Raw genomic sequence first — 19,083 nt, forward strand, 5'->3', positions numbered from 1 at the left:
GGTTTGTTCCACAAAATTTCTGCACACTGAGAATATAGCAGCACAACTTATAAAAGCAGCCTGTATATCAACACACCATTCGACATAATAAAACGCACAAAGACACTCCAGTAAACAACTCTTCTGTGAACTGCTGGGGCCAGAAAGGAAGAACTATTCATTGAAAAGAAGCTTCAAAGATGTAACAACAACTGCAAGCAAAACAACAGCTGGTTCAAAGAGTGACCGGGACCAATTTCCCCAAAAACTTAACATTTTTTTGATTATAATCAAGACAAACAGTGTCTGGAAAAGATGCAAAACAAGCTGCCGACCTGTGAAAAGCTGTCCAGGTTCCCGTTGCTTCTGGAGTTCAAAGGCATAATACACAGAGCCTGAAGCTAATGTGAGGCAGCGCTAATTTTAAAGGCATAAAATGCGATAAACTGGCCTTGGGGGCAGACAGCTTCGAAGCTAGTTGCACCTAAATAAGACATGGTTCATTTAATTCACAGCTTAGCCTAATGTAACAATCAGCTACGTCTTGCCTAAAGTTGCAGCAGAGAAATAGCCAATACTGTGCAGTTGCACAAGTCCACAAGAACAGCCGCCAGATTGCTTTTTGACAGACAATATTTCACAAATGACAGGCACATAATGCAAACAGCAGCATCCAAAATAAATACAATCAGATACAAAATCACACAGCTTGCATTGTTTTACTTTCAGACACTCCTCTTGTCACAGCGCACCTGAATAGAACCTGTCATTTGAACGGGCCTCTTACCTGAACTAACCGGACCTTTGAACTGACCTGTCACCTGAACTGATCCATCACCTGCACAAACCTCACCTTTGAACTGAGCCATCAGCTACACGGATTGCTCTTGCATGGTCTGCAAAAACCACAGGTCTATCTTTGGGGTTACAGTATACGGTTTAAATAAAGAAACTTGTGCTGAAGATCACATTGACTGAAAAGGAGTAGCTTTCTCTCCGAAGTTACATTGCTCTAATCTTTAAACACAGTCACCTTTATTTTGACAAACTAGCCTGATTCTTTTGTAGGTCTCTGGGCAAAACACACAGCACCATTGATCCCATTCTGTACCAGAATACCAACCTTTCCCAGGGTGTGCAAGGCCACAATTCTAATGATCACAGCAGGACTAAGTAGGTCATTAAGGATCCATGTCCCCTCTCCGTTAGGAATTCTACTCTCCTTAAATTCAGTTATCCTTGTTATTTTAAACAAATGCTCAAATCTCAGCAATAAAAGGACAAAAGAAAGGGCACAAACCATGCAGCTAAAAGTAAGTGTTTATACATTAATTGTAAATTTGTGGAATGATCGCTTTCACCTCTTACAAAAATTCAAAATCAGATTCTGCATGTGCCTGGCATTGATTACAAGCTATGTTGAGCTGCACGGTTCTCTTCATGGCCATTGTAAACAGTATCAGTGCACAGGGATACAATCCAATGCTTTAAATCGTTCACATGAGGAATTTCTAGCACATTTTTTTTAAATTTCAAAATTGGTCCAGATGGAGTCATCACTTTGACAATCGCCCCCCAGCTTTACAATCATGCTTAATTTCCGCAAAACAAGAAATTTAAACATTAGTGCAAGCTGCCAGTGGCGTAAATGGCTGCAAAGGAGAAAGAGGCTCAATGGTGTCACCAGTTATTGCAATTTTTAATTGTAATGATTAAAAATGCACTGATAGCACAACAGCGACAATATTAAATTCCACCAAAATAGTCAACACTGCAAAGCTTCTTATCCATCCATCCACCCTTAAAAAGAGTCACATGCAAGCAGACATATATACAGGTGCAGTCACGTGCTCAAGCACATGCCATCACATGGGAATAGACATGCATGTATGCAGTCACGCAAGTCACACACAGAGTCTGGGTCACACACATGTAGTTAATCACATGCGCACACATATATACAGGCACATGGACCGGGATTCCCCGGCCCCCCGCCGGGTCGGAGAATCCCCAGGGGGAGGCGTGAATCCCATCTCGCCGCCCCGACGCCGGCTGCCCTATTCTCCGGGGCTATTTCTCGGGGGCCGGCGGTATTCCCCCCATGCCTGTCGGGGGCCGTTAACAGCGGCCCCTACGGCGATTCTCCGGGCCCCGATGAGCCGAGTGGCTGTCCAGTTTTGGCCAGTCCCGCCGGCGTGAATTACTCACCTCACGCACGGTGGGACCTGGCAGGGTAAGAGTGCGGGGGCGGTCCTGGGGGGGGGGGGCGGGGGGATCCGACCTGTGGGGGGGGCCCCCCACGATGGCCTGGACCGCGATCGGGGCCTACCGATCCTGCGGGCGGGCTGTTTCCGTGGGGGCCTTCTTTCCTCCGCGCCAGGCTCCTGTAGGGATCCGCCATATTGCCCGGGGGCTGGCGCGGAGAAGAGAACCCTTGCGCATGCGTGGAAATACGCCGGCCGGTCACCGCATGCGCGGAAATACGGCGGGCAGTCTGCGCATGCGGGAGATCACGCCGGCCGTTCCACGCATGAGCTGGCCCTTCGGCGCCAAATCCTCTGGCGTCAAACTAGCCCCCGAAAACTGAAGAATTCCTCACTTTCAGGGGCCGTTGATGCCGGAGTGGTTGCCGCCGGTTGTCCCGCCGGCATGGGGACTTAGTCATATATGAACATGGTTCGCCGGGCTCCCTGAGCACCTTCCACATCTGTCCTCCACCCCAAAGAACCTACTAAACCTCGCCCCCGTCAAGTGCGCTCTGTGGACCACATTAAATTGTATCAGGCTGAGCCTGGCACACGAGGAGGAGAAATTAACCCTACCTAGGGCATCAGCCCACAGACCTTCCTTGATCTCCTCCCCCAGCTCCTCCTCCCATTTACCCTTCAACTCTTCTACCAGCGCTTCCCCCTCTTCTTTCAACTCCTGGTGTATTTCCGACACCTTGCCCTCCCCGACCCATACACCCGAGATCACCCTATCTTGAACGTCTTGTGCCGGGAGCAACGGGAATTCCCTCACCTGTCACCTCACAAAAGCCCTCACCTGCATATATCTAAAGGCATTTCCCGGGGGTAACTCGAACTTCTCCTCCAGTGCCCCTAGGCTCGCAAACGTCCCGTCGATGAACAGGTCCCCCATTCTTCCAATCCCCACCCGATGCCAGCTCTGGAACCCCCCGTCCATCTTCCCCGGGACAAACCGGTGGTTACCCCTGATCGGGGACCACACCGATGCTCCCATTGCACCCCGGTGCTGTCTCCACTGGCCCCAGATCCTTAGCGTTGCCGCCATCACCGGGCTCGTGGTATACTTTGTCGGCGAGAGCGGCAGCGGTGCCGTCACCAACGCCCCCAGGCTCGTTCCTTTACAGGACGCCATATCCATCCTCTTCCATGCCGCCCCCTCTCCCTCCATAACAGCACGGTAGCATTGTGGATAGCACAATTGCTTCACAGCTCCAGGGTCCCAGGTTCGATTCCGGCTTGGGTTACTGTCTGTGCGGAGTCTGCACATCCTCCCCGTGTGTGCGTGGGTTTCCTCCGGGTCCTCCGGTTTCCTCCCACAGTCCAAAGATGTGCAGGGTAGGTGGATTGGCCATGATAAATTGCCCTTAGTGTCCAAAATTGCCCTTAGTGTTGGGTGGGGTTACTGGGTTATGGGGATAGGGTGGAGGTGTTGACCTTGGGTGGGGTGCTCTTTTCAAGAGCCGGTACAGACTCGATGGGCCGAATGGCCTACTTCTGCACTGTAAATTCTATGATCTATGATAACCCACTTGCGGATCATCGTCACATTTGCTGCCCAGTAATAGCTCCCCAGGTTTGGCAGCGCCAACCCTCCTCGGTCCCTACTGCGTTCCAGGAACCCTCTCCTTACTCTCGGGGTCTTATTCGCCCACACAAACCCCATAGGAGGAGACTCCTGCCTACTCTCTTAAAAAAGGCCTCAGTGATCACGATGGGAAGGCAGTGAAACACAAACAGAAACCTCGGAAGGACCACCATTTTGACCGACTGCACTCTACCCGCCAGCGAGAGCGGTAGCATGTCCCACCTTTTGAAATCCTCCTCCATTTGCTCCACCAACCTCGTCAGATTCAGTTTATGTAGGGTCCCCCAACTCCTGGCTTTCTGGATCCCCAGATACCGAAAGCTCCCCTCCGCCCTCCTCAGCGGTAGGTCCCCTATCCCTCTTTCTTGGTCCCCCGCCTGTAATACAAAGAGCTCACTCATTCCCTACATCCCGAAAACTCCCCAAACTCCCTTAGAGTCTGCATGACCTCCACCATCCCCTGCATTGGATCCGCCACGTACAGCAACAGGTCATCCGCATATAGCGACACCCGATGCTCTTCTCCCCCTCGGACCACCCCCCTCCATTGATTAGACTCCCTCAATGACATGACCAATGGTTCGATCGCCAATGCGAACAACAGGGGGGACAGGGGGCACCTCTGCCTCGTCCCTCGGTACAGTCGAAGGTACTCCGACCTCCGCCGGTTCGTCACTACACTCGCCATCGGGGCTCTGTAAAGACCCTCCACTAAATCATGATGGCTCAGTAGCACAGTGGTTAGCATTGTTGCTTCACACCTCCAGAGTCCCAGGTTCGATTCCCGGCTTGGGTCACTGTCTGTGCGGAGTCTGCACGTTCTCTCCGTGTGTGCGTGGGTTTCCTCCGGGTGCTCCGGTTTCCTCCCACAGTCCATAGATGTGCAGGTTTAGTGGATTGGCCATGCTAAATTGCCCTTAGTGTCCAAAATTGCACTTAGTGTTGGGTGGGGTTACTGGGTTATGGGGATAGGGTGGCGGTGTGGGCTTGGGTAGGGTGCTCTTTCCAAGAGCCGGTGCAGACTGGATGGGCCGAATGGCCTCCTTCTGCACTGTACATTCTATGATTCTATGCAACACCTGGTGGAAAGCAGAGTCATCCAAACAAATCAGTTCCAGGTTTGAACACAAGAAAAAGGGCAGAAAAAGATCGCCACTGGGCTTAGCTCAAATCGTTGGGAGCCTAAAAATACTTAGAATCTATGGCCATGATTTAACGGGACAAAAACAGAGTCCCATTTTAGGCACGTTTAGCAGGGCATTTCAGGGAATCCTAGAATCCCTACTGTGCAAAAGGGGGCCGTTCGGCCCATCGAGTCTGCACCGACCCTCTGAAAGAGCACCCTAATCTAGGCCCAACCCCTCACCCTATCCTTGTCATTCCACCTAGGGACAATTTAGCATATCCAATCCATCCAACAGCGCTGAGACCGATACTGCTATTTATCGGCACTTTACCATTTTTTCTTTACGCCTCGGTGAGGAACGCCCCCCCAAGAACTCACTAACCTAATGTCCTACACTGACTAGCTCAGCTCGCCAGTGCAGGAAGAGTATTCATGGATTGGTGCACCATTTTTAAATGCCATCCCGATCTTTCGACCCCCCCTCAGTCACCCCGCCATGGCCTCTGAACCCCCCCCCCCCACTGCACCCACTTACCTCTTAGGGGGCCTTGAGCCCTCCTCACCCACCTCTTAAGGGCCCGATCCCTGGCAAAGACAACCTGGTACCTGGACACCGCTCAGGTGCCTTTATACCTGGTCCATGTTTGTGGAAACAAGTGCTAATTAGCTCCCTGGTGCAAACTTCCAGGCCCTGCTGTTGGTTCCTGGGTCCGAAAGAATATAGCGCATACATATTTAAATGAGCCATTCCGGGGTCCAGATCTCATTAAATCTAAAAATGCGGAATTCCGGTGACCGTGATGTGCTGAGCGGAAGCACATCAGATGACACTCCTCCCAACCAGAATCAAAAAAGACACTTTTAGGCGAATTTTGCCCAAAATTCAATAACAAAGTACCCCAAACGGAAGAAAGAGAACGACTGCCAAAAAATATCAGTGAATGGGAGCTCATGGGCCGAAGGAATGACAGAAGAGGCGGAAAGGGCCAGGAACAGCGAGATGACGAACCGGCGGACCCGAGGGGGTTTCGGCCACCCAAGGGAGGGAGACACCATCGACCCGAGCATCAGCCTCCCCCTCGCCACCTGGAGACGGATGGAAGACCTTCCTCAAGAAGGAGCTGGCCGATCATAATCGAGATCCAGATGGCGGTTAATGTGACGGTGATGGAGGCGATGGTCACTCAACAAAAGACGATCGATGGACTGGGGAGGAAAGTGGAGGTGCAGAAAAGGACGATCTATGACATCGAGAGAGCCTTGACGGACGAGAGCGACATGATCGTCGCTTTGGAAGCAGAGGTGAAAAGGTTGGTGGCGGCCCAAGGGGGCTTGAAGAGGAAGGTCGAGGACCAGGAAAATAGGTCCCAAAGGCAGAACGTGTGGATTGCGGGCCTGCCAGAATCCATCGAAGGTCGAGACCCAACAGGCTACATCGCCCAAATTCTGGGAAACCTAGTCGGGAGAGACAGCTTCCCCAACTCCCCAGAACCCGACAGGGCACACAGGTCATTCAGACCGAAGCCCAAGGCAGGGCGGCAGCCGAGTGCACCGATACCAGGACTGTGAGAGGATCCTGCGGTGGGCAAGATAGACTAAAGCGAGCACATGGGAAGGACATAGAATCCGTATTTATCAAGACATTGGGGCAGACCTGGCAAAAAGAAGGGCCGAGTTTAATCAGGCAAAGTCGGCGCTTTATATGGGGTGCGATTTAGCTGTTATTCCCAGCCAGACTATGGGTCACACACCAGAGCAAGGAGTACTATTTCAATACCCCGGTGGAGGCAAACGACTTTGTATGGGCCAACGGCCTGGACAAAGGACAGGCGAGGCAGCCATGAAGGTGGGTCGAAGGAAGATCGCTGAAAGAAGCAAGACTTAAAGAACAATTTAACATGTTTGTGCGGGACTGTACTGCCTCGCTCTCATCAGGAAAACTACGTCACAGGAAAGAGCGAGGACAGAGACACGCAGGTGAGGGGGCAGGCAGAGAAAGTGGGCATAGGCAAAGGGCTACACCAGCATTGGGAGGGGAGGCACCGTACAAGCAGGGAGGGAAGCACGGGAAGGCAGGCAGTAAAGGGGGGCCCCGGCGCACCTCTCGGCATGGAGGGAGCGCCTGGCCAGAGAGGGGGAGGGAGAACACAGGGACAGTGAGGGGGAACATTGGGGGGGGGGGGGGGGGGGGTAGGAAGAAAGAGAGAATGATCAAGGAATACATAAGGAAACAGGACAGGACAGAATTCCCCCACCAAGATTATCACCTGGAATGTCAGGGATCTCAACGGCCCAGTGAAAAGGTCCAGAGTCTTTGCCCACTTAAGAATCATAGAATATATAGAATTTACAGCGCAGAAGGAGGCCACTTGGCCCATCGAGTCAGCACTGGCCCCTGGAAAGAGCACCCCACTTAAGCCCATGCCTCCACCCTATCACTGTAACCCAATAACCCCACATTTTGGACTCTATGGGTAATTTACTGGGAACATTCATGGAGCAGATGGGAGTGGTGGACCCACGGTGGTTCCTACACCCCGGTGAGAAGGAATTCTCGTTCTTCCACCGGTCCACAAGGTATACACCCAAATCGACTTCTTTTCAGTGGGGAAATCGGTGCTTCCAGGAATCGCAAGAGCGGAATACTCCACGATAGTCATCTCCGACCACACTGTACACAACGTAGATGTGAGGTTGGAGATGGACCGTGCCCAGAGTCCCACATGGAGGTTGGAGATGGACCGTGCCCAGAGTCCCACATGGAGGCTGGACATGGACCTCTTGGCTGACAAGGCCTCCTGCCAAAAAACATCACAGGCCATAGGCAAGTACATTACTAATAACCAACACGGGGAAGTGTCACCTTCCATGTTCTGGGAGGCACTGAAGGCTGTGATCAAGGAAGAAATTGTAGCCTATAAGGCTCTCAGAGATAGGGAAGAGAGGGCGGCTAGGCTAGGCAACAACTGATCGACTCCATCCTGGAGGTCGACAGAAAGTATTCTGAGGCCCCGACCGTAGAGATTCTGGCAGTGGACTTCCGGTGACGGCGGGCGGGAGGCAGCCGCACATTGGAGGGCTCCCGTTCGGGAACGGCATTTTCGCGGAGTAACGCCCGGTCCTAGGGCGAGCGACGGCAGTAAAAGTCGGGGGATAGCGCAAGGAGAAGAAGGATGTCGAAAATCACCAAAAAAACGTCCGGGAAAAAAGCGGCTGAAAGTCCGTTGGAGAGGGGAAAGATCACCGCGGGGTCAACAAAGAAAATGGAGGCTGGAGCACCAGGGGAGGCCGCAGTGCTTACGGCTGAAGAACTAACTAAGGTGATGGCTGCGGAATTCCAAAAGCAGTTGGCGCAGATTGAGAAATGTATGGAGATGGTGAGGAAGGAGATGAGAGAGGTTATGAATGTGCTGGTGGAGGAGGCGGTTTCCCCGGTGAAGACGGCGGTGGCAAGCGCAGTGGCGGAGGTGCGAGAGCAAGGGGAGGCGCTGAAGGAAGTGGAGGAGACATTATTGCAGCACGGTGATCAACTTGCCTCGGTGGGGAAGGAGATGCGGAAGGTGATGGACACTAACAAGAATCTGAGAGGAAAACTGGAAGACCTGGAAAACAGATCCAGGCGACAGAATTTGAGGGTCGTGGGGTTGCCCGAAGGAGTTGAAGGACCGAAGCCGACTGAGTATTTTGCCGCGATGCTGGCAAAACTACTGGGGGAGGGGGAGGACCCCTCCCGATATGAACTGGATCGGGCTCATCGATCGTGGAGGCCTGTACCAAAGTCGAGTGAGCCGCCAAGGGCAGTGACTCTGTGCTTCCGTAGGTACAGTGTGAAGGAGAAGGTCCTGAGCTGGGCCAAACAGAAGCGGGTGGTGCAGTGGGCTGGAGCTGGTATACATGTATACCAGGACTTTACGGTGGAGCTGGCGAAGAGGCGGGCTGCCTTCAACCGGGTGAAGAGGGCACTGTACATTGGCAAGGTGCAGTGTGGCATTGTATATCCAGCAAAGCGGAAGGTGACTTACAAGCTCAGGGACTTTTATTTTGGAACGGCGGAAGCAGTGGAGGAGTTTGCGAAGGCAGAAGGACTGTGGCAGAACTGACAAATTGAGGAATGGTCATGTGCCGATGTAACCTCATGACTGTATTTTCTTCTTTTTTGTATCACTGCGCGCGGGTGTAGAGGCTAAAGGAGCCAATGTTGCATATATTTGGACAAGGGAAGGGACGGGACTTTCACTCGAAAGGAGGGCTCTTTGGGGTGTAGGTGGATATGCGAGGTTTGTGTGCTAAAAGGGGATCTTTGGGCTTTCCTAGGGACGGGCAAGGGGGAAAGGGACCCGGGCAGGGCCCTCCACGCTGGCAGGTTTAAGCTGGCCAGTGAACGGGAGTGAGGTGGGGGGAGGGGCTGCGGCCATCGGAGCCTGACAGAACGGGGTCCGAGTGGTCTAGCCGGGGGAGGGAACCGAGGTTGGGGGAGGGAACCGAGGTTGGGAGGAGGAGTTTTACAAGAGGCATTGGACGGGAAGAGCTGGAGACTGGGGGGGGGGGGGGGTACAACTTTGGGGTATCATGTACGGTACTCTCTTAGAGGCTGGATGGCGTTGGTTGGGGGGGGGTATGGAGAGCCGTGTAGATTAAGGGTGACTACGGGTAATCCTTGATTCCTTTTTGTCATTTGTTTATGTAAACAGGCGGGTTGAGGTTTGGGGGTTAGTGGGCGGATGGGATCGTTGTTATTATGGGGAATGACATATCTTGTTGATTATTGTTTATTGTTGATGGGTGTAAATGTGGGAGAAAACGTGAAAAAGGAGAATAAAATTTAAAAAAAAAGAAGAGATTCTGGCAGTGAGGAAAAAGCTACAAATGGGTTTCAACCTGCTATCCACCAGGAAAGCAGTACACCAACTCCGCCAGACACGGCTAACTTCTATGAGCACGGAGAAAAGGCTGGCCGCCTACTGGCTCACCAGCTGAGAGAGCAGGCAGCCACGAGGGAGATAGCGCAGGTAAAACACAGCAGAGGCAGATTTAGCAATTGAAAATGAAATGAAAATCGCTTATTGTCACAAGTAGGCTTCAAATTAATTTACTGTGAAAAGGCCCTCGTCAGCACATTCCACCGCCTGTTCGGGGAGAGCTGCGGTGTGACCACATCCATAAACATGCTATCCAGGAAGCTCTCAACCTCACCGTTGTTCAGGATTTCTGGCTCGGATGTAGAGCCCGATAGGAAATGCTTGCATGTGGTGTTGAACACTCGGTGAATGCTGAACTGAATTTTGAGAGACTCAATATCCCAAAAGCCCACTAACAGCCAGTGTACACGGGATGACCGCCAATGTGCCAGCGATTGCAGGATTAAATGTAGATTGCACACAGCTACAACTTTCAAAACATGCTCCAGACATCTTTCACAGAACAAGATTACAGAGCTACTCACTCTTGGAAGGCGCTAGCTTTGATCTGAAAGAAGATTGAAGGGTTCAAATTGTTGGTTGGGAGCGGCCGGGGGGGGGGGGGGGGAACAAACATAAATACAATGAATCCATTAAGAATTTCAATACAAACTTCTTCACCCAGATTGTTGTGATAAATTTTTTTTTTATTTAATAAAAAAAAATTTGGAGTACCCAATTCATTTTTTTCCAATTAAGGGCCAATTTAGCGTGTACAATCCACCTATCTATCTTGCACATCTTTGGGTTGTGGGGGTGAAACCCACGCAAACACGGGGAGAATGTGCAAACTCCACACGGATAGTGACCCAGAGCCGGGATCGAACGTGGGACCTCAGCGCCGTGAGATTGCAGTGCTATCACTGCGCCACCGTGCTGCCCCAGATTGTTGTGATAATGAAAACTCAGTATCACAAGGAGTAGCAAAGCAGACGTGGATCTCACATCACTTCTTTATGGGTGCAAGACTTGGATGACCTATCAACGCCACATAAGGTGACGAGAAGCATTCCATCTTTGTTATCTGAGATCTATTTCTTTTTTTAAAATAAATTTAGAGTACCCAATTTATTTTTCCAATTAAGGGGCAATTTAGTGTGGCCAATCCACCTACCCTGCACATCTTTGGGTTGTGGGGGTGAAACCCACGCAGACATGGGGAGAATGTGCAAACTCTACACGGACAGTGACCTAGAGCCGGGATCGAACCTGGGACCTCAGCGCCATGAGGCTGCAGGCTACCACTGCGCCACCGTGCTGCCCTATCTGAGATCTATTTCAACATCAAGCGGCAGGACTCCCCAACACCAAAGTTCTTGCAAAGAGCTGCTTATCTGGCATTGAGATATGTGCATCAGAGCTCAGCTTTGCTGGATAATCCACATGGTTCACGTGGAGGAATCCCACATACCAAAGCAAAACTCTACAGCCAGCTGAACACAGGAACCCTCACAATAGGATGTCCCAAACTTAGATATAAAGACAATCTGAAAGCTAATCGCTGAGCTGGATCCTAATACACGGGGAAAACATTTTGGACAGATCAAAATGAAGAAGTCTCTGTCATCAAGTGATTTTGACATTTGAGGAGAACAAAGTCTTCAGGGCAAGCAAGTGCGGTACAAAGCTAATGCCTCCATCCATCCCTCCAACACTTGACTTCATATGCAGTATTTGCAATCGGTTATGCAAACTGAGACTTGGCCGAAAGTCACACACGAGACAACATCAATCTAGAATGTAAGCATCTTTAACACTCATCCATTGAAGTGATAGGAGAATCCATCAGTTGAAACAAATAGTATCATTGCATTCAAGGGGATGGTAGATAAAACCATAAGGGTGAATGGAGGAGAAGGATATGCTGATGGAGTGAGATTAATAAAGGAGAATGGAGTAGAGAAATATGTTGATGGATTGAAATTAAGTAAACAGAATAGGCGGAGGTTCATGTGCAGCATAAACACTGGTACAGACTAGAATGACCTTTTTCTATGCTATATGTTGTATGTAATATCCAAAGTTAGAGTGATAACAATAATAATCTATGTTGGTGTCACAAGTAGGCTTACATTAACACTGCAATGAAGTTATTGTGAAAATCCCCATGTCCCCTGGCGCCTGTTCGGGTACACTGAGGGAGAATTCAGAATGTCCAATTCTCCTAACAAGCATGTCTTTTGGGACTTATGGGAGGAAGCCGGAGTGGCCGGAGAAAACCCAATGTAGACACGGGAGAACATGCAGACTCCACAGAGTGACCCAAGCTGGGAAATGAACCAGGGTCCCTGGCGCTGTGAAGCAACAGTGCTAACCACGTTGCTACCGTGCCGCCCATATGATTTTAAGTAAAGTCTTAAAATACCATGACGTTGAAATCCAAAATTAGAAACAACTTGAGTGTACGTGAGGATATTTCCACCAATTTAATTCTGGGAACAGCGCCTTCCGGTTGACTGTGTAAGTGACTAACCCAGAGTTTGAGAAGAGCTGGATGAAATTGCACACTTACATGCAAACTCGGATGATACGTCAAGAGCCCGTTATCACACAGTGTTACGTACTTCTTCTTCCACTCTTTGTTCAGTGACTTCCCACTCCTTTTAAGAAGCATACCCTGTGGCGGGAAAAAACAAAACAGGTTGAAGGACGTTTAAGCGAGTTTGCATGTTAATAGTCTATTGCAACACTGAATGGTTTCATTGGCTCCATTTTGTGGCTACACATTGCAGGATCTCCTACAATCCAACTGATTTTTAATCCACATTTTTAGGGCCTCTAAGTCAAAAGCCACCCGGACATTTCATAATGTGCCACCCGGACACTATTTACCCACTCTGAGAGAAATCAGCATCCAAAGGAATGGCCGATACTTGTCTCAGTGACTGAACCGTTGCCCATCTTCATCCACTAGCTGGGTTCACATTTATCATCCGGACTCGCTTCTCCAGCACTTGGTGAAGGGTGAGATGAATGCATAAAACAAAAAAAACCTACAATACAAAAGCAAAATACTGCAGATTCTGGAAATTTGAAATAAAAAAGAGAAAATGCTGGAAATATTCAGAAGGTTAGGCAGCATCTGTGGAGAAGGAAAGAGAGTTAAAGGCCAGTAACCCCATGGGGGACGGACGGGACGGGACGGGGGACGGGACGGGGGGGGGGGACACACCGACAAGAAGATCCTGGCCATAGAAACATAATACGTGTACCGAGGAGGTGTAAATAACTCAGATGTTAAAGAGAACTAGAGAGAGAAACAAGCAAGAGAAAAAAACAAATCAGCAAAAAAGAACAAAATGAAGGCACAGGTTATGATATAAAATTTGGTGAATCCAGACCGCTGTAAATGCCCAGTCAAATGATGAGATGTTATTTGTTCCTCAAGCTTGCACCATACACAGATGCAGGTCAAGGACAGAAAGATCAGAATGGGAGTGAAGTGGAGAATTGAAATAATAGGTGGGAGTGAAGTGGAGAATTTAAATAATAGGCAACAGGGCAATGCTTGCAGATTGAGGGAGATGTTCTGAAAAGTGGTCATCCAATTTGCATTTGATCTCCCTAGTTTAGTGGAGGCCATATTGTGATTGTAACAAACTAAACGGCTTGAATGCTGGGACTCACGTCGTTTTTTTTATACATATATTTTTTAATTTTTCCAATTAAGGGGCAATTTAGCAGGGCCAATCCACCTACCCTGCATATCATTGGATTGTGTCCCATGCAGACATGGGGAGAATGTGCAAATTCCACACGGACAGTGACCCAGGGCTAGGCGCAAACCTGGGTACTCAACACCGTGAGGCAGTAGTGCTAACCACTATGCCACCGTGCCATCCACCCTCACATATTTTAAACCCTCTGTCTAGGACATTGAATCTATAGCAAATTACTTACAGCATTTATTAAATGTGCATTATATGATAGACAAGACTATAAAATAACTGTCAATCTATTTACATGTTCCTTGGCTCTCTTTCCCTTTTTGGCTTAAAACATTGATTTTAATGTTGTTGAACATTTATCCTGCTTGTTACCATGAACATAGTTCCAAATTTTACATCAGAAATAGTGGGAGATAAAGGGAATTCAACCCATTTCTGAATGGATGATGCAGCAGAGATCAGATACACGCACACAGCATCAGGTCACACCAGATGTAGAAGGCTCGAAACATATTTCCATAACATTTCTTCCTGAATAATTTGTAGAGTTATTCTTGGGCGAAGGAATTTCCTGTTGCTATTTATAATGTGGCAGTACAAAGGATTTAGGGCCCTAGATTAGTAGAGCTGACACAGTATTTTGCTGCATGCAATGGTAGTCTCCAAGTTCCTTGACATTTTACTTTGGGAGTGACTTCTTCAGCACATTCCCCTCCAACCACTTCAAACTTAGCTCTGCCATAGAACCTTCCATATTTTTAGAAAATTCACATTAAATGAGTCATTTGCAAAAACAACATGGTCATTTTTTGCGTGCCTGAAATTTGATGCTCTGACACCTTTGGAACCTGGGTTCAAATCCAGACCAGCCACCTATCTAAGGGTCCTACAGAAAATAACTATGAATAATTTAGTCCAGATCTCAGCTGATAGAGATCACCAGTCTGAAATGTTAACTCTGTTTCTCTCACCAGAGAGGCTACCTGACCTGCTGAGCATTTATTGTTTTTGATCCCAGCATGATGGTCAATGCTGGCTCTGGGGTCCTAAAGGAAAAGTGGTCAGTTTCACAGCCATAACATCCTTCACCTTCATCAGCAACAAACCATCTTTGACAGGAATAAATTCCCCTCTCTTTGAAATAGTCACTGATCTTAGGGACACATCTCCACAGACAGCACCCTTACACTGCATCCAAGTGCCATTTGCACGTTTCCTCACTTCAGGCATCTTGACATTCGCACTTCCTCTGGATACAACATTTGTATCTTTACTTGTCCCATTACCACTACTTTTGGTTTTTCACCATGAAACCGTTTGCTTTGCACTGTGTCGCCTGCCAATGCAAGGTGGCCACCAACACCTATCCATGCATGCGCACTAGTCTGCGCATGTGTAGAAAACCAATTATGTCACTCCGTTGCGCCCAGCCTGCCAGAAAGCTTTCCCATTCTGTCAATTTGAGGGGGTGGGGTGATGTGTGGAAGCCAATCAGAGCTGTGGGAGCAGGACTAAACGTCATCTGCTGAGTGAGGACAATGTTGTTACCAATGAGGCTCAGAGTAATCTTTATCAGTGTCACAAGTAGGCTTACATTTACACTGCAATGAAGTTACTGTGAAAAGCCCCTAGTCGCCACACTCTGGCGCCTGTTCGGGTACACAGAGGGAGAGTTCAGTATGTCCAATTCACCTAACACACACGTCTTTCGGGATTTGTGGGAGGAAACCGGAACACCCAGAGGAAACCCACGCAGACAAGGGGAGAATGTGCAGACTCCGCACAGACAGTGACCCAAGCTAGGAATTGAACCCAGGTCCCTGGCGCTGTGAAGCAAGAGTAAGATTGTGAGTGAGTCAACCATCAGGGTGGATGGTAACACAGTGGTAGCACAATTGCTTCACAGTGCCAGGGTCCCAGGTTCGATTCTCGGCTTGGGACACTGACTGTGCGGAGGCTGCCCGTTGCCCCCCAATTCTGTGTGGGTTTCCTCTGGGTGTTCTGGTTTCCTCCCACAAATCCCAAAAGACGTGTGTGTTAGGTGAATTGGACATTCTGAATTCTCCCTCTGTGTATCCGAACAGGCGCCAGAGTGTGGCGACTAGGGACTTTTCACAGAAAATTCATTGTAGTGTTAACTTGTCACTTGTGACAATAAATGTTATTACTATAAATCGGTGCTAGGGATCACAGTCTGCTGTGTCCCACTTCGATTGTAAGGGGAGTAGTCAGGTGTTTCAGCGGACACAAACGAGACACCAGGAAGGTATGTTGCTTCCCGGAAGCAAGGGTCCTAGATATCTCAGAGCGGCTGCAGGACATTCTAAAGGGGGAGGGTGAACGATATAGGTAAAAAACGGGATGAGGTCCTACATGCTGAATTTAGGGAGTTAGGAAATAAACTACAAAGTAGGACCTCAAAGGTAGTAATCTCAGGATTGCTACCAAGGGGTGCGGCATGTGGCACAGTGGTTAGCATTGCTGCCTACGGCGCTGAGGACCCGGGTTTGAATCCCGGCCCTGGGTCACTGTCCATGTTGAGCCTGCGCATTCTCCCCGTGCCTGCGTGGGTTTCACCCCCACAACCTAAAAATGTGCAGGGTAGGTGGATTGGCCACGCTAAATTCCCCCTTAATTGGAAAATAAATAATAGGGTACTCTAAATTTTTAAAAAAGGATTTCTACCAGTGCCACGTGCTAGTCGGAGTAGGAATGACAGGATGCCCCATCGGAGGAGGGGGGGACGGTTCGCTTTCTGGACCGGCTGAGGTTCCTGAGGGTAGAGGAGGGGCAGATGGTGGGGCTGGGGGCGCAGGTTGGGTTGGAGGAACTGGTCAAGTAACTGGTGCAGGCGGGGAAGGCACCGGGGCCAGATGGGTTCCTGGTGGAATTCTACAGGCAGTACGTGGACTTGTTGGGCCCGCTGCTGGTAAGGACTTTCAACGAGGCAAGAGAGGGGGGGGGGTCCTGCCCCCGACGATGTCTAGGGCGCTGATTTCTCTGATTCTGAAGCGGGACAAGGACCCTGTACAGTGCGGATCGTATAGGCCGATTTCACTCCTTAATGTGGATGCAAAACTGCTAGCAAAGGTATTGGCCATGAGGATTGAGGACTGTGTTCCGGGGGTCATACACGAGGATCAGGCGGGTTTTGTGAAAGGGAGGCAGTTGAATACCAACGTACGTAGGCTCCTGAATGTAATTATGATGCCGGCGGTGGAGGGGGAGGCAGAGATAGTGGTGGCTATTCAAAGAGAAGGCCTTTGATAGGGTGGAGTGGGAGGTGTTGAGGAGGTTTGGGTTCGGGGAGGGGTTCGCAGCTGGGTGAGGTTGCTGTATGAGGCCCAGGTGGCGAGTGTGGCCACGAACAGGAGGAGGTTGGAATATTTCCGGTTATACCGAGGGACGAGGCAGGGGTGTCCTCTATCCCCCCTGCTCTTTGCGCTGGCGATTGAGCCCCTGGCCATGGCTTTGAGGGAGTCTAGGAACTGGAGGGGGTTGGTGCGGGGGGGGGGGGGGCGGGGGGGGGGACACCGGGTATCGTTGTATGCGGACGATCTGCTATTGTATGTGGGGAACCCGCTGGGGGGAATGCTGGAGGTGATGCTGATCCTTAGGGAGTTTGGGGGGTTTTCTGGATATAAGCTCAACATGCGGAAGAGCGAGCTGTTCGTGGTGCACCCGGGAGACCAGGAAAGGGGGATTGGTGAGCTTCCGCTAAAAAGGGCAGAAAGAAGTTTTAGATACCTGGGGGTTCAGGTGGCTAGGAGCTGGGGGGCCCTGCATAAGCTCAACTTAACGAGGTTGGTGGAGCAAATGGAGGAGGAGTTCAAAAGGTGGGATATGCTGCCGCTCTCCCTGGCGGGTAGGGTGCAGTCGGTTAAAATGACGGTGCTCCCGAGGTTTTTAGTTTTGTTTCAGTGCCTCCCCATCCTGATCCCTAAGGCCTTCTTTAAGCGCGTTAACAGGAGTATTATGGGGTTCGTATGGGCGAAGAAAACCCGAGAGTGAGAAGGGTGTTCTTGGAGTGGAGCAGGGAGGGGGTTAGTGGTGCCAAACTTATGTGAGTACTATTGGGCTGCCAACGTGGCGATGATACGTGAGTGAGTAATGGAGGGGGAGGGGGCGGCGTGGAAGAGGCTGAAGATGGCGTCCTGTGTGGGCACGAGCCTGGGGGCGCTGGTGACGGCACCGCTGCCGCTTACCCTGACGAGGTACACCACGAGCCCGGTGGTAGCGGCGAACCTCAAAATCGGGGAGCAATGGAGACGCCACAGGGGGGAGGTGGGGGCTTCGGTGTGGTCCCCGATACGGGAGAACCATCGGTTTGTCCCGGGGAAAATAGATGTGGGGTTCTTGAGTTGGCACAGGGCAGGTATTAGGAGGATGGGGGACCTGTTTATAGACGGGAAGTTTGCGAGCCTTGGGAAGCCGGAAGAGAAATTCGGGCTCCCCCTTGCAAATGCTTTCAGATATATGCAGGTAAGGGCCTTCATTAGGCGACAGGTGGTGGAGTTTCCGCTGCTGCCGGTGCCAGGGTCCAGGACAGGGTGCTTTCGGGGGGGTGGGTTGGAGAGGGTAGGATCTCGGCAACTTATCAGGTGATGCAGGAGGAGGAGGAGGCCTTGGCAGAGGAGTTAAAAGGTGAGTGGGAGGAGGAGCTGGGGGAGGAGATCGACGAGGGTATGTGGGTGGATGCCCTGGGAAGGGTAAACTCTTCCTCCTCTTGCGCGAGGCTCAGCCTGATACAATTTAAGGTGCTGCACAGAGCGCACATGACCGGGTCAAGGCTAAGCCGTTTTTTGGGGAGTAAGGACAGATGTGCGAGGCGTTCGGGGAGCCCAGCAAACCACACCCACATGTTCTGTGCATGGCCAGCGTTGGAGGTGTTCTGGAGGGGCGTAGCGAGGACGGTGTCAAGGGTAGTGAATTCCAGGGTTAGGCCTAGCTGGGGGCTCGCAATATTTGGGGTGTCGGACGAGCCGGAAGTGCAGGAGGCGAAAGAGGCCGGTATTCTGGCCTATGCGTCCCTGGTAGCCCGGCGAAGGATTCTGCTTCAGTGGAAGGATGCAAGGCCCCCAAGCATGGAATCCTGGATTAACGACATGGCAGGGTTTATTAAATTGGAGAAGGTGAAATTTGCCATAAGGGGATCTGTGCAAGGGTTCTTCAGGCGGTGGCAGCCGTTACTGGACTTCCTAGCGGAGCGTTAGGAGATGGTCATCAGCAGCAGCAACCCGGGGGGGGGGGGGGAGTTTGTGTCTGATAGGGGATGCAATATTGTTTACTGTTTAACGTTTATATGTTTATTTATGCAATTTTGTTCTTGTTGTTTTATTGTTTGTGTAAAGGGGGGGGTCTAGTTTTCTGTTGTGATCATCTGTGAAAAATGTTGAATAAAAATTATTTTAACAAAAAGGAATGACAGGATGGACATGATGAATACGTGGCTTGAGAGATGGTGCAGGAGAAAGGGATTCTGATTTTTGGGGCATTGGAACTGGTTCTGGGAGAGGTG

At 50.3% G+C, this 19,083-nt stretch overlaps 1 protein-coding gene across 8 annotated transcripts in view; it reads right to left on the reverse strand.

Annotated features, from left to right (window-relative positions):
- Window positions 1–19,083, reverse strand: part of agap1 (ArfGAP with GTPase domain, ankyrin repeat and PH domain 1) — a 1,093,107-nt gene that overhangs the window by 343,416 nt on the left and 730,608 nt on the right. For all 8 annotated transcript variants that reach the window (XM_072482227.1, XM_072482220.1, XM_072482237.1 and 5 more), the window contains one exon: window positions 12,410–12,514. In XM_072482227.1, coding sequence (XP_072338328.1) covers window positions 12,410–12,514 — 105 coding nt within the window. The remainder of the gene's footprint in view (window positions 1–12,409; window positions 12,515–19,083) is intronic.

Source organism: Scyliorhinus torazame, chromosome 2 (genome assembly GCF_047496885.1).
Source record: "Scyliorhinus torazame isolate Kashiwa2021f chromosome 2, sScyTor2.1, whole genome shotgun sequence".
NCBI classification, from domain to species: domain Eukaryota; kingdom Metazoa; phylum Chordata; class Chondrichthyes; order Carcharhiniformes; family Scyliorhinidae; genus Scyliorhinus; species Scyliorhinus torazame.